At 36.1% G+C, this 21208-nt stretch overlaps 2 protein-coding genes across 2 annotated transcripts; both read right to left on the reverse strand.

Moving 5' to 3' along the window:
- LOC114724361 (probable leucine-rich repeat receptor-like protein kinase At5g49770) lies at positions 1-1966 on the reverse strand. The gene is made up of 7 exons (XM_028910700.1): positions 1939-1966; positions 1691-1806; positions 1518-1591; positions 1220-1294; positions 1017-1088; positions 191-352; positions 1-79 (listed from the first exon to the last, which is right to left on the reverse strand). The coding sequence occupies exons 1-7, from the start codon at positions 1964-1966 to the stop codon at positions 1-3; spliced, it is 606 nt and encodes a 201-aa protein (XP_028766533.1).
- A 10235-nt stretch (positions 1967-12201) lies between these two features.
- On the reverse strand, positions 12202-20169 carry LOC114724315 (probable leucine-rich repeat receptor-like protein kinase At5g49770). The gene is given in 21 exon segments (XM_028910646.1): positions 12202-13020; positions 13418-13650; positions 14275-14494; positions 14655-14791; positions 14899-15039; positions 15563-16050; positions 16357-16491; positions 16611-16682; positions 16766-16840; positions 17002-17070; positions 17190-17261; positions 17349-17420; positions 17617-17691; positions 17803-17964; positions 18654-18725; positions 18859-18933; positions 19136-19207; positions 19307-19349; positions 19352-19390; positions 19393-19422; positions 20074-20169. Coding segments are annotated over 21 exon segments (2841 nt in total). The 5' UTR covers positions 20159-20169; the 3' UTR covers positions 12202-12546.
- Between the last annotated feature and the right edge of the window lie 1039 nt (positions 20170-21208).

Raw genomic sequence — 21208 nt, forward strand, 5'->3', positions numbered from 1 at the left:
TTACAGGTGTTTCAGTATCATCTTTGAACTTAAAAGCTGAGCTTGAACTTCCCCTGAGAGGCGGTTGTTTTCAAAATGACTGCACAAGTTGAACATGGAGGCATATCAAGTCCTTCGCTGAACCAGGAAAAATGCAGCCATGTGACTACAAAAACTAATGACATCAAACTAATTTAGGGAGAAGGCATACAAGTGCTCTGCTTTGAGTAGCATGTCAAGACCAGGTCCTTCTTCATCAGAGATAGGGATATGTCCTTCAATCTGGTTGTCTGCAATATCTAGCCAATTGACATTGGATAGATTGCCCAACGTACGTGGAATATTTCCACTCAGCCGATTAAGATTAAGAGCTCTGAATAAGAATCAGTAAGTGTAAGTCATACATTAATTACCAGGTATCAGCCTAAAGAAACACCAGGGCAATCTAAAAGAGATGTTAAATTTCAAGCATCATCCTCTTAAATTGGAAAAACCCTTGGCTGTATCAGCAACATTTTGGGGGGATTTTTTAAATGAGATGCACATAGCTCGAGATGAGCCACAGTTCACAATTTATGAATAGTCTTCCTATAATTTTATAAATATATTGATTTTGATTTTGATTTTGCAAATGAGAAAAGATCAACATGACACATTACAGAATCAAAAATATATGCAACACAACATGGTTACTCAGTAAAGCAATACAATCTAAATTCCTGAAAAGAAAAGAGTAGCCATCATTGGTAGTCATTTGATTGTTATAGATAGGTCTTACACTTTTTCCACTTTCAAAGAAAGGAACACATGCTGCAGACACTATGAGGTCCATCACTCAGAATATTTTCGATCAGTTCCTAAAATGTTGAAAATATCTAAATTTGTTTAAAAAGAAACTCTTATTATGGTTGAAGATGTATTTTTTTAAAAAAAAAAAAAAAAAAAACTCATTCTTTTCTCTTGTTTGTGTATGTGTAGAGCTTCTTAAGAAAGTAGCAGCACTGGCAAAAATAACATTGTTAAAATTAAATCCTTACAAAAAGGTCAGCTGCTTAAGATCTCCTAATGGTTGAGGAATAGGACCAGAGAAATCACAACCAACCAATGACCTGGAAAACAATAAGAAAAGCAACATATTATCAGTGAATGGGGGGGTATATTATTAGTCAGCAGGAAACCAATAAAAACTTTATGCTATACTATGAATGATTTGCTTCTAGGTACTAAATGTCATCGTTACAGGATTTGTAATTTACTCAAATTCCCAATTTCAGCTGGAATTCTTCCACCCATGCCTTTGTTGCAAGAGAGATCCCTATATAGACAAAAATAATATAATATAATATAATATAATATAATATAATCAATTGAACTAAGAATTGCTGATGTAATCCTGTCTAGATCAAACTATATAATATAATATAGGATCTTGAACTTTCATATGTAAACATAGGAAAGAAGCCCAGTGAAAAATTCATATATATACAGAATTCTGATTTATTAGCTCTGTCTCACTTATTTAAGGGGAGAAAACTTACAGAGTCTTTAATTCAGTTAATCTCCCAATAGCCTCCGTCAAGCTGCCTTTTAAGTTCATGCTTGACAGTTTTTTGTGGAATCAAGGAGGGAACTTTAGAATTTAAAAAATAAATAGAATAAGAAAAAGGCAACAAATTGATAATCTTAACAAATGGAAATTAAGAGCTAACATTGATGTCACTCTTGAATTGCTACATTCGATGCCTTCCCAACCACCACAAGGATCTGTGCCCACCCAACTTGGTGGCTTGTTTTCCCAAAATTCAGTGGGAGATGATAAAGCAGTAACTGCACGAGACAAAGAATCTTAACAGATGAATCTGCAATTTGTTATTCAAAGGGTAAAAGAATAGAATTCACTAGAGTTCGATGTTGGAAAGATAGAATGTGACAGTTAGCAATCCAATTACATTAGCAAACGTTTTGGGCATAAATCTCTGAGGTTCATGTCAGAAGATTACAGATCACATGGATTCAATCAAAATCTCATTTGCTATAATATTAACTATAATTTTGCAATTTCTCAAACCAAAAAATTCAAAGAAGAATGTTTTTGAATGGGTAATTAGGAGACCTTGGCCAGTCACCGATACATAATTGTGGCTGGATAAACAGCAAAACAAGATATGCAAACATCTATGCTTATTTTTGTATCTGTGGGATTCAATTTACTTCTTCTCTGGACCTAAACTGATCAACATCATGAGACTTTAAGCTTGCAATTCTCTCTGAAGCAATCTGACAAGCAACTTACAGACTGTTTCCTTTGGTTCAGGTTTTCCATTTTCCAAATCATACTGTTATGAGCTTTTCTGATTATTACCAATAGAACTTTGAGAGAAATAGTGACATATGGGATTTATTAACAGACTATATAGTAAATAATACTTGGGAGGGCTCTATTGTAATTACATGCTGAGATCATCATATAGTTAGTTATGCGTAAGTCGTTACATGTGAACAGTGTGAAGAGAGTGATCATATAGTGGCTGTACTACACCATTTATGGTTGTTGAATGAAATTCCTTCTATTCTGATTCTCTGTTAACATTCTGGTATCAGAGCCCCTGTCTAGCTTGCCATGGCACCGGATACACGATCCTTTGACAGACTTGGGGAGCTTAAGCATCAATTTCAGGGCCACCAAGCTCATTTCAATGCCGTCAAAAACTGTCTTGCCGACCTTTGTCAGTCTATGTTGTCTTTTGAAGGTTATCTAAAGGAACTCACAGCTAAGTTCTTTGCTCTTCCTGGGAACAATGGCCGACGCCAGACTTCGGGTTCTGGCAAGGGAGCTTCCAATCTGCAAACTCTTTGCATGCTAGTTTTTGGTTCGTTTCATGAGATGGACCATCAACCGTCGTTGTACACCACCCACACCAAACAGAGTCAAGTAGATTTTCCTAAATTTGATGGCAGTGAATTCCGCGGGTGGTCCTACAGACGCTGCCAATTTTTTGATGTTGATGCGACTCCGCCAAAGCATCGCATTAGGCTCCTCAGTATTCACTTGGAGGAACATGCCTTGCCTTGGCACCAGACTTTTATGCATCACTGCAGTTTCTCAAATGTTACTTGGGAGGAATATTTCAGGCAAATGGAGGTGAAGTTTATTGAAATCCATGATGAGAAGCCTCTTATTGCTCTCAAGAGGTTGCAGCAAGGGGATGGGTCGGTTTCTGACTACGAGAGAGTGTTTAATGAACTGTTACCCGAGGTGGATATTCCAGAGGAAGTAGCTATTAATATATTCATTGGAGAGCTACGCAGCGATATCCAACAACTTGCCTTGAATTTTGTGACATCAACATTAGCGATGGCCATGTGTTCGGCAAGAATGCATGAGCATACAGTTCGTGCCCTCCACGATAATGCTCATGGCCGTGATCGCAGGGGCTATTCCACATCCGATTTCCCTTCCAGTCGCAATATGGACTCTAGGTCCCGCTCTACTGTTTCTATTGGATCCTCAGTCAGCTCAACAGGCACCATTGGGTCTATGGATCATCCTAAGGGCTCAATCACTACGCCCAAACCTTCAGTCCCCACAGGCACCTCCCCTGCTACCTTTATTACTTCTCCTGGGGCATCAAAGCCCACTCACCAGCTGACCAAACATGAGATGGATGATCGACGTAAAAGGGCCTCTACTACTAGTGCGACGAAAAATACACCAGCTCCCAAAAGTGCCGACAGTCGCAACTTTTCTCTTTGGTAATTGACAAGGAGGACGACCAATTTGAAGATGCTCTGGATGTCATGCCATCAGATTCCGTTGGTCACATTAACCCCATTGAAGGTCGCAAGGATACGGTTACCCTGAAGTTATTGGGACGCGTCCAGAACTAGAAAATCATCTTCCTCATTGACACAGGTAGCACTCATAATGTAATCAATGCTTCGGTTGCTAAGAGGTTGAACTTGAAGGTACAAGAGCACTCGAGTATTCAGCTCACGATGGCTGACACTCGTCAGGTATGCATCACACGCCATTGTCCTGATCTAGCATAGGAGATGGGTGGGTTTTCTTTTGCCAATGATTTCATAGTCATGCGAATCAGCGGGTAGGTTGGAAACAGGTCAGGCCAAACTAGACCAGGCCAAACCTAACAAGCCCGGTCTCTGGTAAGGCTTGTTGGTTTAAACCTGGCCTGCGGCCTGTAAAATGTCTTTTGTTTGGCCTGAGCCTGGCCTGGCCTGTGACTTGTTAAGAGGATCTGTTTTTTTTAACAAATTTCAAACACACATAAATCAATATATGAAATTATCAAATTTATCTAAAATATAAATAGAAAATATGAAATTATCAAATTACCATAATTTGTAAAACGTGTCCCCTTAGGCTAAAAAAAAAATCAAATATGAAAAATTATTAGAAAACATAATTTCACTTTGGTATAAAAATATCACCTCATCTCATCTTTAGTATAAAAATTAGTTGATGACTAGATCTAGTTTAAAATAGGGCTACACAATGGACGGACTGGACCAGACCAGAGCCCAACCCGAAGTCTAGTCTGATTTTTTGGTCAGACTGGGTTTGATAGTCTGTGGTCTGGTCTAGTCCAGTGATGACCTGAGGTCGGGTTGGACTGGACTTGGTCTACCAAACTGGTGGACTGGTCCAGGCAGTCTAGTTGTCTAATTTCCTTTTTTTTAATTTTTTCTTTATGAGAAACAAGATTTCAACATGATAAGTACAATTAAAACAATAAAAAATACCTATAATCATATGAAACTCATACTAAAATATTAAGACTTCATCATAAATACATAAAAATATCTAAAAACATTAAAAACAATTAAAGGCACCATCTAAATTACAAATTATTAAAAAATAAAAAATTCACCTAGACTGGACTGGACCAGTCTAAGTGATATGATCACTTGGTCCGAAACCCAGTCCAGCCTTACCAACTAGTCTGGTCCAGTCTAGTCTAATTCCATTATATAGTTAATTTGGACTGGATTGGACCAGACAAGACCACTTCGGGTTGGACTGGACTGAACCGGACCACTGGGTTTTTGCACACCCCTAGTTTAAAATATGAAACATCCTTAATCCTCTTTATATTTTAAATTTATCATTTGTTCAAACCAACTTACTAACAAAGTGATATTTGATCCTATTGTTACATATGATTGTTTTAAAAAAAATATGTATACATTTATTATGATTTATTTATTTATTTAAATTAATTAAGCAACTATTATAATAAGAATTAGATTGAGTACACATATATACAATCTAAAACATAATAAGTCAATTCTATATATATATATATATATATTCTATATAAGATTAAAATGAAAAGCATAGATCAAATAAATGAATGATGTTTTTATTTTTTTAATGCACTTATGTTTTCTTTCTCTGTTCAAATATGTGTCATTATATATATACCAATTATTTTTATTATAGAGAATGAAAATGAAATGAAGCATGCACTGAGCTCTGAATAACATGTTTATGTGAGTGGAGTTTTCTTAATTAACCAACCAGAATAGTAGATTCACTCATGTCCATTTACAATTTTAATCTCAAAAAAGAGAAAAGATAACAGGCCTAGGCCGCCTGACAAGCCTAATAGACTTATTATCAGGCCTGAGCCTAGCCTAATAAAATAAACAGGATTTTTTACCGGCTTGAACCTATTCTGATATCTAAATAGGCCAGGCCACAGGCCCTTGACAAGCCATCTGACCTATTTCTACCCCTATTAGCAGGTATGACGCGATCCTAATTAGGGGTGAGTATTCAGTTTTTCAATTCAGTTATCGGTGATAACCGAATTAACCAAATAACCGAATAGAGCAAATTTTAAATACCGAACTGAAACCAATTAACCGAACTAACCGAAACTGAATTAAATGAAATATTTCGATTCAGTTAACCAATGAACTAAAATATATAAATATAAAAAATAATTTTAAATTAAAAAAACAATTATAACCATTAATTAATAAATATTTCATTATTCAATGTAATTTATTATAATAATATTTATTATAACCATATTTATTGAATATAAATATATTTAAAGAGTTCACATAAACCCACATATATATTTATTATAATAATATTTATTATATATAAATATATAATATATTTATTTCGGTTTTTGGGTTATAACCGAAAATTTTTTCTACTAGCCGAATTGAACATCGAAACCGAATTGTTCAAAAAATAAAAACCGAATATGTAAATGAAAACCAAAATAACTGAACCGAAAAATCAATATTAAATTCAGTTCGGTTCGATTTTCGTTTACGGTTCGGTTTTGCTCACCCCTAATCCTAGGCACCCAGTGGCTCTGAACTATGGGCCATTTTTCAATGGATATTGAACTACAGCTATTTGAGTTCAGAGCTCATGGTCAAACAGTTGAATTGTGAGGTCTCAATGCTTCCCCTGTTTCTCGGTCGCGGGGGAAATTTCTTCGATTAAAGAATTACAAGTGGCTCCACACATCTATCTCCTTAATACTCCTCAGTATGTTCAGCTCTCTATACACCATCATGGTCAATTGACTGACGAGCATCAACAGGAATTAAAAGCTATACTGATTGCTTTTTCTAATGTTTTTGCTGAACCCACCTGCCTCCCCATTTCCAGGAGCTTCAACCATGCTATACCTCTCAATGAGGATAAGCCCATTCGTTGCAAACCTCACCTTTATGGTTCATTCCAAAAGGCTGAGATCGAGCAGTAGGTTCACCAAATGCTTTCCCATGGTGTTATTCAAGAGAGTCACATCTCATTTGCAGCACTAGTGGTTTTGGTACAGAAAAAGATAGATCATGATAGTTTTGTGGGAACTACCGAAAGCTTAATGAGGCCACCATTAAAAACAAGTTCCCCATTCTAGTGATTGAGGAGCTAATTGATGAGCTCATAGGTGCTACCTATTTCTCAAAATTGGATTTCGAGGCCAATTATCATCAGATTCGAATGAAAGAAGATGATATCCATAAGACGGCTTTCCGGACTCATGAGGGCTTATATGAGCTTCCGGTTATGCCTTTTGGCCTTATCAATGCACCGGCCACCTTTTATGGATTGATGAACTCCATTTTCAAAGCCTTCCTTTGTAAGTTCATTTTGGTGTTTTTTGATGATATCTTAGTTTACAGTAAGGATTGGCATTTGCATTTGCAGCACTTGAAAACTACTTTATCTACATTGTGGGCACATCAGTTGTTTGCAAAAGCTTCCAAATGTGTTTTTGCTACTACACAAATCGATTACTTGGGTCATACCATATCTATTCGTGGCGTCCAGGATGACCCTAAGAAATTGGAAGCCATTATAGCCTGGCCTGTTCCTTCCACTCTTCGCGAATTACAGAGTTTTTAAGGCCTCACTAGTTACTATTGATGTTTTGTTCACAATTATGGTGCTATTTGTAGACCCCTTACTAATTTATTAAAGAAAGACAAGTCCTTCATCTAGTCTACTGAGGCCAATTCTGCTTTTCATACATTGAAGCGAGCCATGTTATCTCCTTGCTTTGCCAAATTTTAACGATCCCTTTATCATTGACACTGATGCGTCGGGTTCAGGTCTGGGTGATGTTCTTTCCCAAAATGGCCATCCTATTGCTTTTGCTAGCAAAACCTTGGCAGCCTCCAAGCGACATTTGTCAACCTACGAACAAGAACTTCTTGCTATTGTTTTTGTAGTCAAACAGTGGCACTCTTATCTTTAGGCCGCAAATTCATCATTCGAACAGATCATCTACCTCTGAAACATCTTCTGGAGTAGAGGAATGTAAATCAAACTCAGCTCAAGTGGCTGGATAAACTATAGGGCCTTCATTTTGACATTGTTTACAAAAAGGGGTGTGACAATATGGTGGCTGATGCTCTTTCAAGGAAGGGCGAGGGGTCTTGCCTTGCATTAACGGTTCCAGTGTCGCTTTTGTATGACGGAGTTTGTAACTCTTGGTTTCTTGGTGATGCATTACAGAAAATTATCAAAGATTTGGAGGTTAACCCTTTGTCTCATTCAAAGTATACTTGGGTCCATCAATTACTCAAAAGGAAAGGGAAATTAGTGGTGGGAGCAGATCGTGGGTTACAGGCAGACTTGCTTTCTTATTTTTATGATGGTAAAGTGAGTGGCCATTCAGGTATGCAGCCCACTTTTAAGCGTCTTTCCTCTGTGTTTTACTGGAAGCGCATAGAGAGAGATGTTCGGAATTATGTGAGGGAATGTGTGACCTGTCAACAGGTTAAACCGGAGCTGGTGGCTTCTCCTGGGTTATTATAGCCTCTTCCTGTTCCTGAAAATGTATGGTCTGAACTTTCTATGGATTTTATTAGCGTTCTGTCTAAATCCTACAACAACAACACCATTTTTGTGGTAGTGGATTGACTATCTAAGGCTGCACACTTTGCCGCTCTCAAACATCCTTTTACTGCAATAGAAGTTGCTCATGTTTTCATGGATAAAATGTTGTCAAGTTACATGGTTTTTCTAAGTCTATTGTGACTTATAGGGATCCTATTTTTTGTGGGAAGTTTTGGTGAGAACTGTTTAGGCTTTATGGGGTTCATCTACATTACTCCTCTGCCTATCACCCCCAATCAGATAGACAGACCAAAGTTCTTAATCGCTGCCTAGAGTGCTACTTGCATTGTATGAGCAGGGATTTTCCCAAGCAGTGGCTTAAGTGGTTGCCACTAGCTGAATTATGGTATAACACCAATTACCACTCTGCTATTGGCATGACTCCTTTTGGGGCTGTTTATGGGGTTTCTCCTCCTACTTATCTGCCATATATCACGGGTGATTCTCCTAATGATGTGGTGCACCGCACTTGTCTGACTCGCGAGCTTGTTCTGTAGTGACTTAAGCACCACTTGCTGAAGGCCTAACGCCGTATGGTTCAGCAAGCCAACAAACACCATAGTGACCGGAGCTTTAAGGTTGGTGACATGGTTTACTTAAAACTCTACCTGTTCAGGAAAAATCTGTTTAATAATTCTGCTCTCCATAAGTTAGCTGCCTGGTACTTTAGTCCTTTTAGAGTTTTGAAGCGTGTTGGGGCGGTGGCATACGAGTTGGAATTGCCTCCAGACACGCGGATTCATCCTGTATTCCACGTCTCATTACTTAAGAAGCACACTGGTCCATCTGCTATTGCACCTCGTCCTCTGCCTCCTGCAGATACAGATGGTTAGTTTTTATTGGAACCAAAGGAAATCCTTAGCTGTAAGATCATTAAACGTCACAACTTGCCCATCACTTAGGTTCTGGTTCGTTGGAAGTTCTCTCAAGCTGAGGATGCCACTTGGGAGGACCTTGCCACCATTCAACAGCAATTCCCTAATTTTTCGACAGCAGCACCTCCTATTTCTACCGTCCCTATGGACAAGCATCTTTTCTTTGGGGGGGGGACGTATTTGATATATAGGATTTATTGACAGACTATAGAGTAAATAATAATTGGGAGGGTTGTATTGTAATTACATGCTGAGATCATCATATAGTTAGTTATGCATCAGTCGTTACACGTGACCAATGCGAAGAGAGTGATCATATAGTGACTGTACTACACCATTTACGGTGGTTGAATGAAATTCCTTCTATTCTGATTCTCTGTTAACAAATAAGCTCTTCACACATAAAATGAAACCTAACAACTAGAATATATTTCAAATACTTAGGAAGTTGAAATGAACTTACAGTCTCGATTGGAGTTCCGTGTTGCTACAAACAGAACTTGGAACAGAAGCAATAGCAGAAGAATCATAGTGTTTCTTTGGTCCATAACTCAATAGTTCTTGAAATAAGACCAAAAGCTTCAGATGGAAATGAATATCATGAGATTTGACCTAAGCTTTGGCGTACAACAGAACTTGATCAATCACAGACCCTTCACGCTTGTGATTTCAAGGAGGCTAACCAATACAATTTACCAAGTCAGTGGCTTCCATTTCATATTCAAATTTCTTTGTGGGGACGAATTGGGGGTGGGTTTGACTTCCTTGAAAAAATCTCACATCTCGCCCACTAGCCACAGAAACGTATACAAATTTGATTGAGTTAAAGAAGAAAAACAAACAAACAAAAAGAACAAAAAGGACCGCACAATAAGGGCCATTGAATATTGGTATGATATTTCACTGATGGGATTGGTCTATAGTGATTGTCCCTTATATAATGGACAGGACTCATGGAGGAATAGACACATGCACAAAAGATGAGAAAGATTTAGAATAATAAAATAAATTTATATGCTTATCACGTGACTTCCTCAAGCGTTTTGGCATAGGGCAACTTTGGAGATTTAATAAAATTGAAAGAACGTAAAAAATTGTTCAACAAAAGTGATCGAGATAACATAAAAGACTTGATCCAACCTCTCATATATAGCATATACTTGAAAGACATGTCTTCTAACTATACCAGACCTTATTGGTCAAAAACATTTTAAATAAAAAAATCTTGCACGAAGTTCCCTAAAGATAAAAATATTGCACCTCAATTTCAATTATAGGGCACGTTTTGGAAAGTCTCATATTTGACTATATAAGGCATTTTGTGGATTTTTAAAAGAATAATGAATGTCTTTTCTAATAAAATGCTCGTAAGAGTATACTAAAATTATTTACATGCTTTTATTAGCATGGTTCATTTCTCATGCATTTAAAAAGGGTAAAGTTGAGGGAAAAAAACCATAATGAAGACCAAATTCATAAATTAATTATTAAAAAGGTTTTAAATTTATCATTCAAATAATATAAATAATCTGTTAGTCAAACTATAAATATTTGGCATTTACATCATGCAAATTTATAACGAAAAGGGTATTTAACACTATTTATCCCTTAAACAACGTAAATTTCTAAGTAAAACAAATGAGTAATAAAGAAAAATTATGGTAAACGGGAATAGAAAATTTTTCATCAAATGACTCATCCCAATGACGATGAAATTTTTTGACTTTAATAATTTAAACCTCATGACATTGTTTCACATTAAATTTAGGAAAAATCCCAAAAAAAAGTCTTAAAATATAGAGAATTCCTGATTAGCTCCTGGAATTATGTAAATAAAAGAAAGGGTCAATGCGCCCTCCGTTATGCTTATGTTGCAAAAGCGTAAAAATCATGGAGGGAAATAGGCTCATCATGTAGTTTTTTTCTTTTTTGATATTGTTACCACGTGTTTGTCATTTTACTAAACTGTCATGCATTTAATAAATAGCATGAGCGTGGTTCTCAAGACGGAGGAACCAAATTAGGCAAGCCAGTCAAAAACCGTCTTCCGACCCTCAATCCCCTCTTCAGATTTGAGACTCTACATCCCCTTTAGCCATTTTCCTTCTCTTTGTTCAATGTAGCTCTCTTTTTCATGGTTTTTAGTTCCCAAATTCTCTCCGCTCTCTTACTTCTCTTCCTTATAATTTTCGAATTTAGTTAGAAATTGGCAAGGTTTTTCTTTTTTTCTTTTCCTTTTAATTTTTCTTACAGTCATGTGTCCTTTATGTTTGTATTCTATTGTAATGGAGAGTTGACAGAGCTTTCCTTCGCTCTATCAAAGCGAGTCTACCACTGCTACATCAACCGTGATTGGGTTACTGAATCCCATTGCGACAATTGAATATATATCATTCCATTTATTGAAGGATTTCATTGTATATATTGTCATCCATGTCTCCTCCAGCCTTACATAGGGAGCATGCTTGACGTGATTTGACCATCTTTTTTATCATAGATAATTGCTTATTCATATCTCGAGATCTTGAAATGAGCTTCATTGTAACTACTTGCAGTTGCTAAAGAACATGAAGTTGAATTAGTAAGATAATGTATTCTCATACAAATTATTTTTGGATCACGATGCAAATTTGTTCCAAAAGTTTTCACCTGAAAATTTGTTTGAATTCAATATTACTCCGAAAGTTTAAATTTATAGTAATTGTGTCTCATATCCTTAAAGATATTAATGATCAATATCACTATTTTAACAGTTAATATTGATTTTTTTAACAGTAGGGCCAAAATTTATATGATTTTAAACTTCTAGAGCAATATTGAACCAAAAAAAAAATTCAAGTACTCAACGCTCCCAAGTGAAAACTTTCGGGGCTAATTTGCGTCTTAACCCATTATTTTGTACACATCCTTTTTTCCAATGACAAGGCTAACTAATTAAGCTGGCATAGTGTTCAATAATCCAAAGATTACATTCATCCAGAATTGCAAAAACACCCTCATGACAAAAGTATACAAGAAGAAATGTTATCTCACTAGGTGAACAAAAATTTGATCTGTCCGATTCTTCCCTCAGTGAATTCAAGCATAGGAAAAAACAAACACATGTAACTTTTCACAATTAATAAGAATTTCTCAGGATCCTATATGAGATTCTAAGACATAATACAAATTTGAATAATTGCAAGGTGATTCTGAATTTCTTCTTAAATTCACATTTTTCACACGACAAGCCAGAACAAATTAAAAGCATCTGAAGAGGAAAAGGATTTACAAGAAAAAAGAAACCAAATGCCAAAACTTCTATTGAGGTTCCACTTTTACTGGTGGAAAAACGCTCGTGTAGGCGAAATCTTCATCAACGTAAGGATGGTAGATCTTCCCACCACTAACATTTTCATGGGTTTCTGATGTTGATGCTGATTCAGCATTGGGGTTGAAACCAGCAAGCTGCATTATATTCTCAATCTCTTTCACAACTTCAGCCATTGCTGGCCTCTCTTCCCCTTGATCTTTGACACACCTCAGTGCTAGGTCCACAAACTTCTCTAAACCTTTTGGGGTTCCCTCTTGCTTTATTATTGGGTCTATAATGGCATAAAGGTTGTACAACTCCTTTGATCTATCCATTACCCTTTGAACCTCTCTTACAATGAATTTTCCTTGCTCAATTGGCTTCCTTGCTGTTACCAGCTCAAGCATTGTAATTCCAAAGCTATATACATCGCTCTTTTCTGTTAACTGCTGAGTCATGTAGTATTCAGGATCCATATACCCCTGCAAGAATGAAGAATGTAAGTCCAGGTCTTCTGTTCCCCTTAGAAATTTTAGAGAGTATAATGGAAAGGAACAGGGTTTTGCACGCAGAGGTGAATATTTCTGCTGCAGGAGCATTCCACATAAGTATGCATAATAAGCCTTAACCATAAGTAGGGTGAAAATGTGAAGAAAATGAATGTAAAAGTTATAACTGTGTTCCTTAAATATGCTTCATCCTTTTCAGGCCAAAAAAAAATGCTTTATCCTTTCACAGAAGGTTATTGATGAGGCTTCTCCCAATTTTGCAAAGTACTGTGATCGTATAGCAGCATAGTGAAAGCTAGTTTTGCGTGCCTTATGAACTATCAAAGATTCCATTGAAAGTAATGTTCATTTTAAAAAATTATATACAAACCATTGTGCCTTTGACTTGAGTTGTGATGTGGGCCCTGTCGCAATCCTTGAGTTTGGAGAGACCGAAATCAGCAACTTTTGCATTTAAGTGGTCATCAAGAAGGATATTACTTGATTTTATGTCCCTGTGTATAATTGGCGGATCAGCGAGTTCATGAAGATAGGAAAGCCCCCTGGCTGCTCCCACAGCTACTTTTAGCCTCCTTATCCAGTTCATTCTGATTCCAGATTTTCCTGCATAGACAAAGTCACAAGGAACATCAAGAAATGTGTCTTCATTCCACCCAAGGGGCCATTTTGAGGGGTTTCTCGTTAGATTGACCTTTAAACTGGTTTCCCTCAAACTTCAAAAATAATTAAAGTAAAACGATAAGGGAAAGATTCGACTACGAATCTTTTGAAAGAGATCTGCAAGAAGTGCATGCTTACGAACCAAATAGGTTAGTTTCCTCTATTAAACAAAAGACAAATGAAAGATTAATGCACTTTATGAACTCCAAGGGATCCTCATTTAGGGAGTCCAAGAATTCCATGTACTGCTATTTCATGTCATGGAAAATATAAGGAGATTTTCATCCAGTCTTCACATAAAATTCAATATGTTACAATGTCATTGAAACATCAATTTCTAGGCTTAAATTGGTATAAAATTGGCCATTAGTGATATCATGAACGACTGATAATTTAACGCAGAGTGCTGAAATCAGTCTGTAAATGTCCTTTTCACAATTCAATAAGGAAAATCTCCACACTGGGTCTTCTGCAGGTGTTTTTTTAATTATTTTTAAAAGAAGTACAGAAAAAGGAGTCTTGTTTGTTAATAGTCAAGAGAAATGAGGAAGGAGAAATTTCAGGTACCTGAAAGACTGTCCATCATAGTGCCATTAGGAATATACTCATAGACCAGCATTTGTTCACCTTTGTCATAACAGAAACCCACAAGACCAACAAGATTCTTGTGATGGACCCTTGATAGCAGCTCAATCTCAGTTTTGAACTCAACAGCACCCTGCATAGATTCTTGCGAAGCACGCTTGACAGCAACCAGTTCCCCAGAGGGAAGAACAGCTTGGTAAACCTTATAAGGATGATGAATGGACTAATCAGATTTTGCAACACAGTTAAAATTCCATTTATGTTTCTAAAGTTAGTGCCAGAGGAAAGATTCTTAGGAGAAAAAAGTGAGAACATAATGAGAATGCGTGTAAGGTTACAAAAGGAAAAGGATCAATGTAAACCTTTCCATAGCCCCCAGCTCCAATAGTATTGGCGTCGGAGAAGTTGTTGGTGTGTTTCTTGAGCTCTTCAAAAGAAAACCACCGTGCTCCTTTTAGCTGAGGAGCATTGCCACTTTTATTGTTTTGATCCCAGTTTGCTGCATTTGCATTGCATTGGAACAATAAGAAAACTGATAGGAAAACATTCCTTACAAGTGAAGAAAACAAAGATAATATCCCATTGCCTGGAACAAAGAAATTATACCAAAAGGATCAAATTCCTTTGCCCTTTTCTTCTGGCGGATTGCAAATATTACTACAAGGATGGACAGGACCAAGACGACGACACCAGCTGCTACTGCACCAGCTATAACCCCCCCATTTGTTTTACTTGATGAAGGCTCTTCTGATTGACATGAGAATAAAACGATAGTGAGAGTCAAGAATTAGGAAGAACAAATGACAGTCAAAGATCCGTATCTTATTTAAATGACAGCCAAGCCTTTAAAATTAAAATTCCTCTCAAGGATCACAGAAATAGTTTGTTATTGAGGCTTCCTAATGTTATCATTCATGCTACCCAAAATTATAACCTGATGATCCCAATATTTCAAGGATGTTTTAGTTTATTCCCCCCCCCCCCTTTTTTGGGGGGGGGGGGGGTAGTTTCATAACATCGGAAAATTTTGATTGTAATTTTAGGCGGCATTAGAAATTGACTAGAAATCCGTAGTACCTTGTTTCTACGGTCCTTGACAAGAATTTTAATTTTTAAAGGTCTTATCTGTCACTACTCTTTATCTATCATTTTCCCAAATAAGAACATCATAGAGTGATCAGGAGGCATTTGGTATACCGTGATCTACAGCTTGCTAAACGCCTCCTTAGTCTTTAAAAAAAAAAAAGAAAAAAAGTGGACAGTGAATCACCTGCATAGAATTCATAGGTATTATTACTAGAAAAATAGTAAGGGCTGAAAAATTCTGGAGGTTTATAGATCTGGTTGGAAAGCACGAACGAAATGCTTAAAACTCCAGTTCTGTTGAAACGGTCAATTTGAGATGGGAAGACTTCTACGTCCAAACTAAAATAAGAAGTAACAGAATTCTGGAATGCATTGGTCAGAGAAACAGAATCCACGGGCAGGTCATGGGACTGGAAAGTAGTCAACAGGCCATGCTCAAGATCCTTAAAATAACTTGTGTTTCTAAAGTTTGAGAAACCAGGAGCTCTAGAAGTCAGAACTCCTCTATAGGGAAATGCACATTTGCAGTTTGGGCTGGAAACCATGTTTGAACCACAAACAGGAGGTATACAGTTATTTTCTGGTGTTGAATATGTGATATTAGTTTGCGAGCTTTTGCAGTAACTTTGCGAAGTAGCTCCTGTTTCAAGACAAATGGGGTTTCCAACTAGTCTGCAAAAACATCAGATAACTTTATTAGAGAAGAGAAACTCGAAACACTTTTTATTATTATAGAACTCAATAGTTGTGAACTTTGCTAAAGTCAAATTCTTCTCTAAAAGCAATTTTAAGGGCGCACTCGCCATGATACTGCCAAAAGAAATAACCCAAAGTAGTTAAGGAGACATGCTATCACTTCTTACCAAATCAGTTAATTCCCTTTTGTCAAAAGGTAATAGTTTAATCTCTTCCCCCAGGGGTCAGAATGACATGAAAATAGTATAAAAAATCTAATAAAATTAGGTGAAAGAAGCTTACACGACATTAAAACTGGTTCCTCCACTTTTCTGTTCAAAGTCACCTATCCTATTATCCTGTAAATCAATAAGATTCAAATTGGGTAGGCTGTTGCCGACATCCAAGGTACCATTGAGCTTATTATTCCTCAATATCCTGTTTCCACATTTCAAAAAAATCAGTTTATGACCATAATGTTTTCATAAACTTGAGAGGAAGAATTCGCTGCATATGGACATGTCAAAATCCATATGCACTTAGATAGGATTACTTACACAGTCTCTAAATTAGATTGGCTAAATAAGGAGTCCGGTATTTCCCCTTGCAGTCCAGTGCTTTCCAATAATCTGCCACACACAGAAAGTGACTCAAAAGATGGACAGGGAGAAATAGTGGTTGTGTTTGGATGAAGGAGATAATAAGAACTTACAGTGTAGTTAAATATGGCAAGCTTGAGGCCCATGAAGGGATATTGGAAGGATTAAAAGAGTTGTTGCTCAAATCCCTGCACAACATTTGATATATGAATAACATTGCATAAATATAAGCATATATTCTTCATGTGAGGTAATTTCGCAGATCTAATTAAAAGGAAAAGAATTGCTAGTTACTCCCCAAGTATAGGATAAATATTTTAGCCAATGTAATCACTATTTTATTACTTACACAGAGGCGAGTGCATCTAATCCAGTAAGATCGGGCATAGAGCCATTTAGTTTATTGTTGCCTAAATTCCTGAAGAAAAAATATGATCAATATCTTCTCTCACTAACAAGACTCTTAACAAAAAAACAAAGAAAACCTCTTCAGATAGTTTTGAAGTTAAATTTGACCCATTTTTTCTGCATTCTTACAGATCAGTGAGTTTTGTGAGATTTTTGATACTTGAAGGCACTTCTCCAGTCATTTGATTGTGATCATACCGTCTGTTACCAAAAGAAAACATTCAATAACGAAAATGTCACGAAAATTTAATCGATTGTGGATAATAATATCTGTGACAAGGTACTCACACCACCGTCAATGTCTTTATCAATCCAGTAGTGTCTGGAATGCTGCCAACTAGGTGATTGTTGTCAAGAAGCCTGACCAAAAGAACATATGAAATGATCCTCAGTTCATTATTGAAAAACAAAATCACTTAAAATAATAGTAAGGTTACTCCTAGACCCTTAGACTCAGCCAAGAAAATCGTAGGAGGTGTGGATCCCTACATCCACATTTGCCAAGTCAACAACATCACAAAAATAATATGAGCTTTCTAGTTTTAATGAACCTTACAGGTGTTTCAGTATCATCTTTGAACTTAAAAGCTTAGCTTGAACTTCCCCTGAGAGGCGGTTGTTTCCAAAATGACTGCACAAGTTGAACATAGAGACATATCAAGTCCTTCGCTGAGCCAGAAAAAATGCGGCCATGTGACAACAAAAACTAATGAAATCAAACTAATGTAGAGAGAAGGCATACAAGTGCTCTGCTTTGAGTAGCATGTCAAGACCAGGTCCTTCTTCATCAGAGATAGGGATAGGTCCTTCAATCTGGTTGTCTGCAATATCTAGCCAATTGACATTGGATAGATTGCCCAACGTACGTGGAATATTTCCACTCAACCGATTAAGATTAAGAGCTCTGAATAAGAATCAGTAAGTGTAAGTCATACATTAATTACCAGGTATCAGCCTAAAGAAATACCAGGGCAATCTAAAAGAGATGTTAAATTTCAAGTATCATCCTCTTAAATTGGAAAAACCCTTGGCTGTATCAGCAACATTTTAGGGGAATTTTCTACATGAGATATGGACTTCACGCATTTGCACATAGCTCGTGATCAGCCATAGCTCACAATTGATGAATAGTCTTCCCATAATTTTATAAATATGTTGATTTTGATTTTGATTTTGATTTTGCAAATGAGAAAAGATCAACATGACATTTAGTTCCCGAACCAAAAATATATGCAACACAACATGGTTATACAGTAAAGCAATACAATTAAATTTCTAAAAAGAAAAGAGTAACCATCATTGGTCGTCATTTGATCGTTATAGATAGGTCTTACACTTCTTCCACTTTCAAAGAAAGGAGCACATGCTGCAGGCACTATGAGGCCCATCACTCAGAATGTTTTCGATCAGTTCCTAACATGTTGAAAAATATCTAAATTTGTTTTTAAAAAAAAAAGCCTTACTATGGTTGAGGATGTATGTTAAAAAAAAAAAAGAATAAACTCTTATTCTTTTCTCGTTTGTGTATGTGTAGAGCTTCTTAAGAAAGTAGCAGCGGTGGCAAAAATAAAATTGTTAAAATGGAATCCTTACAAAAAGGTCAGCCGCTTAAGATCTCCTAATGATTCAGGAATAGGACCAGAGAAATCACAACCAACCAATGACCTGGAAAACAATAAGAAAAGCAACATATTATCGGTGAATGAGGGGTGGTATATTATTAACCAGCAGGAAACCAATAAATACTTTATGCTATACTATGAATGATTTGCTTCTAGGTGCTAAATGTCATCCTTACAGGATTTGTAATTTACTCAAATTCCCAATTTCAGCTGGAATTCTTCCACCCATGCCTTTGTTGTAAGAGAGGTCCCTATATAGACAAAAACAATATCATATAATCAATTGAACTAAGAGTTACTGATGTAATCTAGTCTAGATCAAACTATATAATATAATATAGGATTTTGAGCTTCATATGTAAACATAGGAAAGAAGCCCAGTGAGAAATTCATATATATACAGAATTCTGATTTATTAGCTCTGTCTCACTTATTTAAGGGGAGAAAACTTACAGAGTCGTTAATTCAGTTAATCTCCCAATAGCCTCCGTCAACCTGCCTTTTAAGTTCATGCTTAACAGTTTTCTGTCGAATCAAGGAGGGAAGTTTAGAATTTAAAAAATAAATACAATAAGAAAAAGGCAAAAAAATTGATAATGGTAACAAATAGAGATTAGAGCTAACATTGATGCCACTCTCGAATTGTTACATTCGATGCCTTCCCACCACCACAAGGATCTGTGCCCACCCAACTTGGTGGCTTGTTTTCCAAAATTCAGTGAGAGATGATAAAGCAGTAACTGCACCAGACAAAATGAATTAAAGAATCTTCAGAAATGAATCTGCACTTTGTTATTCGAAGGTAAAAGAATAGAATTCACTAGAGTTTGATGTTTGAAAGTACAAGATTTTAATGTGAGAATGTGACACTTAGCAATCCAAAACAAACGTTTGGGGCATAAATCTCTAAGGTTCATGTCAGAAGATTACAGATCACATGGATTCACTCAAAATCTCATTTCCTATAAGATTAACTATAATTTTGCAGTTTCTCAAACCAAAAAATTCAAAGAAGAATGTTTTTGAATGGGTAATTGCGAGACCTTGGCCAGTCACTGATACGCATCTTGTGGCTAGATAGACGGCAAAATAAGATATACAAATATCTTATGCTTATTTTTGTATCTGTTGGATTTAATTTACTTCTTCTCTGGACCTAAACTGATCAACATCATTATTACTAAGCTTGCAGTTCTCTCTGACCCAATCTGATAAGCAACTTACAGACTCTATTTCCTTGGTTCAGGTTTTCCATTTTCCAGATCATACTGTTATGAACTTTTCTGATTATTATCAGTAGAACCTTGAGAGAAATAGGCTCTTCACACATAAAATGAAAACTAACAGCCTGGAATATATTTCAAATACTTAGGAAGTTGAAATGAACTTACAGTCTCGATTGGAGTTCTGTGTTGCTACAAACAGAACTTGGAACAGAAGCAATAGCAGAAGAAGCACAGAGTTTCTTTGGTCCATAACTCAATAGTTCTTGAAACAAGACAAAAGCTTCAGAGGGAAATGAATATCATGAGATATGAACTAAGCTTTGGCGTACAACAGAACTTGATCAATCATAGACCCTTCACGCTTGTGATTTCAAGGAGGCTAACTAATACAATTTACCAAGTCAATGGCTTCCATTTCATATTCAAATTTTTGGGGGACGAATTGGGGGTGGGTTTGACTTCTTTAAAAAAATCTCACATCTTGCCCACTAGCCACAGAAACGTATACAAATTGAAAGAAATAAAAAAATTGTTCAAGATAAATGACCCAGTCTTTAGCATGACATCAAAGACTTGATCCAACCCCTCATATATAGCATATACTCAAAAGACATGTCTTCTAACTATACCAGACCTTATTGGTCAAAAACATTTTAAATAAAAAAATCTTGTACGAAGTTCCCTAAAGATAAAAATATTGCACCTCAGTTTCAATTATAAGGGCATGTTTTGGAAAGTCTCATATTTGAGTATATAAGGCATTTTGTGGATTTTTTTAAGAGAATAATGAATGTCTTTTTTTCATAAAATGCTCATAAGATCATACTAAAATTATTTACTTGCTTTTATTAGTATAGTTCATTTCTCATGCATTTAAAAAGGGTAAAGTTGAGAAAAAAGACATAATGAAGACCAAATTCATAAATTAATTATTAAAAAGGTTTTTAAATTTATCATTCAAATAATATAAATAATCTATTAGTCAAACTATGAATATTTGGCATTTACATCATGCAAATTTATAACGAAAAGGGTATTTAACACGATTTATCCCTTAAACAACGTAAATTTCTAAGTAAACAAATGAGTAATAAAGAAAAATTATGGTAAACGGGAATAGAAAATTTTTCATCAAATGACTCATCCCAATGACGATGACATTTTTTGACTTTAATAATTTAAACCTCATGACATTGTTTGACATTAAATTTAACATATTTTAAACACAATGACCATGTTTTCTTTCATTTGCATAAATTTTAAGAAAAATTCAGAACTTATACATAATATATATCGATAT

Source organism: Neltuma alba, unplaced genomic scaffold (genome assembly GCF_004799145.2).
Source record: "Neltuma alba isolate B1F8T4 unplaced genomic scaffold, ASM479914v2 tig00012185_pilon, whole genome shotgun sequence".
NCBI lineage: Eukaryota > Viridiplantae > Streptophyta > Magnoliopsida > Fabales > Fabaceae > Neltuma > Neltuma alba.